Here is a 6,000-nt window from a genome sequence, read left to right as displayed (position 1 = left end):
AGCCTATTTGGTGTATTTGCTTGTAGATGAAGGAAATGTTATTTTTGTGCATGCATATTTTTCAGCCTACCAATTTGGGGGGCACCTGACATCTGGGGCAAGAAAAATCTGAAGAAAATGGTGTCTGCTGCATCTTTTATACCCCTGGCTCACTGTCAGGGAAGAGGCAACAGCAACCGATGCCGGACCTAGACTTAGAATTCTGGCCGACTGCAGGTAGCCTGCCAGCAGGATAACCCAAGAGTGACTGCAACAGTGAATACACTCCCAACATCATGTTGGTAGGTACACAACTGTACTTTTTGTAGTAATGGTTTAACATTTTTCTTCTGTTTGAGAGCTATTGCATTGGTGGTGTGACCTTGAAAATTGCAGGTTCTCCTGTTTTATACATTAAAAAGTCATTTCAGTAGATGTAGCTGTTTTATGTTGCTTTCTGTGTTTTTGTTATGGTGACTATAGCAAAAACGTAGATATAGTCCTTATCCATTCTAGAAAAAGTGAAGAACAATTTGGTGTTTGATCTCATTTGACTAAAGTGACGGGATGCACTGAAGTGCACAACTTGTAATATACTGGTATTTTATTTTCCTAGTGTGCCCAAGCAATGGATTGGTCTAGTGCAAAGTCCATTTACGAGTTTACTGCAGATGACATTGACGGCAATACTGTATCCCTTGAAAAATACAGGTGAGTTTTACTACAAAATCTCTTGATCCTACTACTTAAACCTTTGAGAAAAAGGATTACTTCTGTCACATGCTCAGCCGGTTATCTTTGTTTTTTGAGGCTGATCTGTTTTGTAAAGCATTCTGCAGAGCAAGAACTACAGGGACCAAAGCCCCAAAGTTTTCTGATTTTAGTTTTTTAAATTTTAACTGTTTAGCAAGATTAACATTGTATCTAGAATTTAATGGCGGAAAGTGCCTCTCAGTACGTGTGTGTGTGTGTGTGTGTGTGTGTGTGTGTGTGTGTGTGTGTGTGTGTGTTGATTTGTTCTACACAGCCCAACAATTTTTTTTAACCCTGAATGTCATTGTGCGAGGCATACACGTATTGATTTTTGCTGTATTGGAAAGCTACCTTTTCAAATGCAACACTCTTGGTACTCCTGGAATGGTTTTTGCTGCCTTTCCTTTCGGATAAAGATTCTGAAGCAAGAGAAAGTGTTTCATTTGAGGATCCTCACCAGTCAGTGACTTTATTTACAAGCTACTCCTTTGTGCGTATTGCACCCTCTGTCTAAAGGAAGTATTTGCAGAAATGTAAAGCAGTAACTGAGAACATTCCCTGCTAAGTAAGTTTCACTTGTCTCTTTGCCTTTCTTGAGTTTGCCAAAAAAAAATATTTTTTTAGGCATGGCTAATTGTCAGTGTTCTCTGTTAGTCTTCAAATTAGAAAAGGCTCAGTAGGTTTATGCCTCCAAGGAAGGAATGAAATGAAGCTGCGATTTACCATACGTATAAAAAAAAAAAAAAAAAAAAAACTAAGTTTTCAGTTTGAGTAGATTTAACTTAAATGAGAAATAAGTGCTATATGTACCATCTCTGTATTTTCTTGGCAAGAAACTTGGAGATGTGGGCAAAATGAGGCTAGAAAGAGCTTGTTTTACACTATACTTAAAAAGTTATCCAGCTACAGCTAGAAAAGTAGCTAAATTGCTGGCCTTTGTTCAAGGTTTTCTTTTGTACTTAGAGCCATGCTGTGGAAAACGAGCTAAAATTACAAATAAAGCACTTGGTGATTTTTGAGGGGTTTTAAAATGGGTTGGGAAATGGAGCGAAAAAAAAAAACACTTCAATTTTTTTTAGTTCTAGGATGGGCTTGTACCTAAGAATGAGAATAGTATTTAATATGAGAATGAGAATAGTATTTAATATGACTGTTTTTTGTTTTTATATGAAGCGCTTTGATTTGTGCAGGGCAGATTGTTGAAGTGATGTAGCAGTTGTGTGGTGTATTTGAGGTGAAATATTATATACATGTTTTTGTTTCTAGTCTGTGTGACTTCGTAATCACATTTCTCATCTTGTATATTGTAAGATATATATTTTTTTCTACCGTAACACTTTTCTAGCCTTTCAGTAATTATGGAGTGGTTTGACATGGTGTGCTGCATTAACTAGTTTGAGGTACTCTGCCACTTCAGGGAGTTGCTGTTTTAAGTTGCATAGAATTAGCTGTCTTAATATTTCTAGAGCTTTGATACCAGATTTTTTTTTTTTTTTTTGTCCACCTCCAACAAATTGGTATGTTGGATGTGAGGCTAGCAATTTCAGTTCCAAGACTCTGGCCCCATCCCCTCTTACATAATGCACCACCTCCCTTGCAGACCTCTGATCTTGTTTGCCACACTAGGTGACAGACTTTGTTTCACTGTTGCAGTCCTGACTTGTGGGATTTCTCAATGTGGAAGGCCTTGGCCGGCTCTCAACTACCAGAAAGAAATCTCCCTAGTCTAAAAGCTGTCTGACTCCCTAACTGATATTAGTACTTTTGGGTATAAGGGAAGTTGGTCGGCACCATGACCTCTTTTTTTTTTTTTTTTTTTTTTTTTTTCCTTGCTGTCTGAGCCCAAAGCAGTGTTCCAGTCAAACCATTGGTTGATCCACACTAGAGTAAGATGACTGCGGATTCTGTCTTGAATGTATCTTCATTGCCTCATGTGAGATTTGGACTCTGGTGAGAACCTGGCTTTTGCCTCCCTCTAGGAGCAGATTTCTTTTGGGGGAAAACCCATCACACTTTGAGGAAATACTTCCAATGGGAAGCTGAAGATTACCCTCTGTCCAGGGAAGGGTTTGAGGAATTTCTGAACCTCCCAGGACAATAAACACCTTTGCCATACCTCCTATTTTTAGAGGTGGTGGACAATGTATTTTACGACTCTCTGAAATCCGACTTCCTGCTCCTAGAAAACCTGACAGGTTCTTTAGGGTTCTGAATTCGCACCAGCATCTCTTAACCCCTGCAGCTGATCCAGAGGTTGTGATTCTTGATCCTAAGGGAGCCAAAGCTAGCTCCTCCAAACCCCCCTTGTCCACAGACTAAGCAGGGCCCTAGACAGAATGTGGCAAAAAGGTTTACTGATCTGCTACCCTCTCTGAGGGCCTTGAATTGCCAATTCCAAGTGATTAGATACCAAAAACTTTAATGGATCAGATGAAGCAGAAACTAATTACCACAGAAAACCAGAGTCTCACAAAAGTTACTGGAAATTGTAATTCTTGCTCCTAGACAGCAAAACACACTTACTTCACTGTAGTTGTGATGGGATGGCTATTGAACCCTCCAGCAGGGCTGCAGCTCCAGGCTTTATCAGAAGGCATGCTTGGCTGAGCAAGCAGGCCTTCTCAGAGCATGTAAAATCAAAAAGTAGACATCCCTTTGGACAAGAACTTTCTCTTTGGCGCTGAGGCTGTAGTAAAGAAAATGGACAAAGGCCAAATCCATGCAGACTGAGGACTTGAGTACAACCCTCATGTTTTTGGCAGAAACTACCTTTCTAAGTATTCATTTCCTTCCCAGTCTAAAGCTGTGCAAAGAAAGCTGTGTAGGGAAAAGAGCCACAGCAACAGCCCAGGCACTGGCATGCAAAAACAACAAGACCAGGAAGTTCTAGACCACAAGTCCTGGCAGGAAGCAACCATGACTCCTCTGACACTCCCTTTCCCAAGCTAGAGGGAAGGCTAGCATTATTCCAAAGGAACTTTGTCCTCATTACTGCAAATCAGTGGGTACTAAACATATCTGAGAGTTACTAACTCTGATTCAAGCAGCCTTTAAGCCCTCGGGCTTCCCAGACATTCTCCCAAATTAATCTGTGGCATTGATCCAAATAGAGATGCTCTGTGAAGCTGGTTCCAGAACACCTAAAAAGAAGTGGGTTTTACTCTGAGCTTTTCCTGGTACCCAGGAAGGAAGGCACATGGTGGCCTGTACTGGACTGGTCTACACTCAACCATTTCCTACATGTTACAAAAGTTAAGATTCTAACTCTCCAAAAACTTTTGCCCATGATCTCTCCAAATGCCTTCATGCTTACCCTAGATTTAGGAGGCATACTTGCATATTACCATACAGGAGTAGCACACAAGCTACTTACATTTTAGAGCAGGTTCCGGACACTACCAGTTCTGTGCTCTGCCCTTTGGCTTGTCTGTTACTCCCTGTGAGTCTTCACAAAGGCCCTCTGATTGCATTGTGCAGAATAAGAGGTTCAAATTTACCCTGACTAACTTTTCCAGGCTACAAACCTGTCAAACTCAACTCAGACTTGTTCATCCAGAAACTCTTACACTCCCTGGGGGTTCACAATCTGTGCACAGAAATCCCATACACAACCCTCAACCAGGGTCATGTTCTAGGCTCTCCAGAAGGCCACCTTACCTCCTGACCAGGTCTGATTTACCAAAAAGTCATGGTTGAGGGTTTCCTCGTAGCCAAGAAGTATCTCTGGGCATTGGGTTACATAGTCTTTTGCATAATCTCCCCCTAGCCAGGCTGCAGATGAGGAAACTTCAGTGGTGGCTCAAATGTGTGGTCTGAACATTCGCAGTCCTTCTCAACCAAAGTAAAACTGATTGCTTGTCTCTGAGAGGAATTTGCATGGTGGGCCCAAGCTTGCTCCTTCATCCCGGGTCTCCCTTCTGATTCACTCCCCGTTGGCAAGCACTGACTACAGACTCCTCCGAAGTAGCCTGAGGCGCCCACTAAAGCTACTTTAAAACCCAAGGGAAGTGGGGCCACAATTTCAGGAACAAATACTAGACTTTAAAACTTGTGGCAGTCCAAAAAAGGGCCAATAGCCTTCCATGAGAAGTGGAAGCCAGGAATACTAGTAGTGAAAACTGAATACCACAGTAATGTGATACATTGAACAGGGTGGGACCTGCTTTCGTCCTATTTGCTGCCTAGCAGTCATTTTTGGGAAACTGCACACTCCTTGGGATTACACGTCATAGCACAATACCTGTCTACTGTGCACAGTCAACTAGCAGACCACCTCAACAGAAGCCTGTCAGACCCCCACAAGTGGCAGCTGCATCAGGAGGTATTGCTCGGTATAGCCAAAAAAGGGGTGTGCCTGTAATATCTCTTCACCACCAAAGAAAATGCGTAATTGAAAAGGTTTTGCTCCAGGTACAAAAATGAGTCTCCTTGGGGAAAATAGATGCTTTCCCTTGGACAGGCCTCTCTATGCCTTCCTTTTAATACCTCGGCTTCCCAAGGTAAGGCTAAATATAAGAAAAGAGGGGCCAAGACTAATACTAACAGCCCTGAACTGGTCCAGGCAGCACTAGTACCCTTTACCAAGCTTAACCAGCACAGAACCATGGCAGCTGCCATGGGTATTGGATCCGTTGATGCAGGAGAAGGGCAAGATTGTACACCCCAACCTTCAGAGACTCGAATTGTCAGCATGGAGGATACCTTAACAGCTTAGAGGGATCCTGTATTAGACAAACGGGCTCAGGAGGGATCCTGTCTTAGACAAACAGGCTCAGGATATTCTAAGATGCCTGAAGACCTAGCACTAGGAAGTACCCTTTGGTGTGGGCAAAATTTGCACAATCCTAATCTATCCAAGATTCCTGTAATCCTGACCTATCTGACCAGCCTCCTTGACAAAGGTCCGTCTTATTCATTCATAAAAATTCATGCCTGTGCCTTTTCAGCCAACATTCCTTTACCAAATATTGCCACCTGTCAGCCTTCTCCAGTTCCAGATAAGGAAATGCCTCTGCCATCTTGCAGGGCATTCTCGCCACTCAGCTTTGGTAATCATCCCACAAGTCAGGACTGCAACATTTGAAACATTAAGAACATAGTACAGTTGTGTATACCTGGTGAATTTGTGTGCATTCATAGAGTATTCTTCCCTCCCCAACCTTCAGGGTATATGGAATGAGCTAGTTAGACAGGTGAACCCTCTTCTTAACCTTCCCCCTCTTAGATGTTAAATGTTCCAGATCCTTGACTCAAGGGTCCCTCTGGGGG

General features: G+C 42.4%; 1 protein-coding gene across 1 annotated transcript in view; it reads left to right on the top strand.

Annotated features, from left to right (window-relative positions):
* Nucleotides 1–588: 588 nt before the first annotated feature.
* GPX4 (glutathione peroxidase 4) overlaps nucleotides 589–6,000 on the top strand; it is a 266,794-nt gene continuing 261,382 nt past the window's right edge. Inside the window, exon 1 of the mRNA XM_044053814.1 lies at nucleotides 589–690. Coding sequence (XP_043909749.1) covers nucleotides 608–690 — 83 coding nt within the window. The 5' untranslated portion in view covers nucleotides 589–607. The remainder of the gene's footprint in view (nucleotides 691–6,000) is intronic.

Source organism: Protopterus annectens, chromosome 13.part0, assembly GCF_019279795.1.
Source record: "Protopterus annectens isolate FY-2018-M chromosome 13.part0, PAN1.0, whole genome shotgun sequence".
NCBI lineage: Eukaryota > Metazoa > Chordata > Ceratodontiformes > Protopteridae > Protopterus > Protopterus annectens.
Note: the sequence above shows the minus strand (reverse complement) of the source record. Positions and strands in the feature narration are given on the sequence as shown.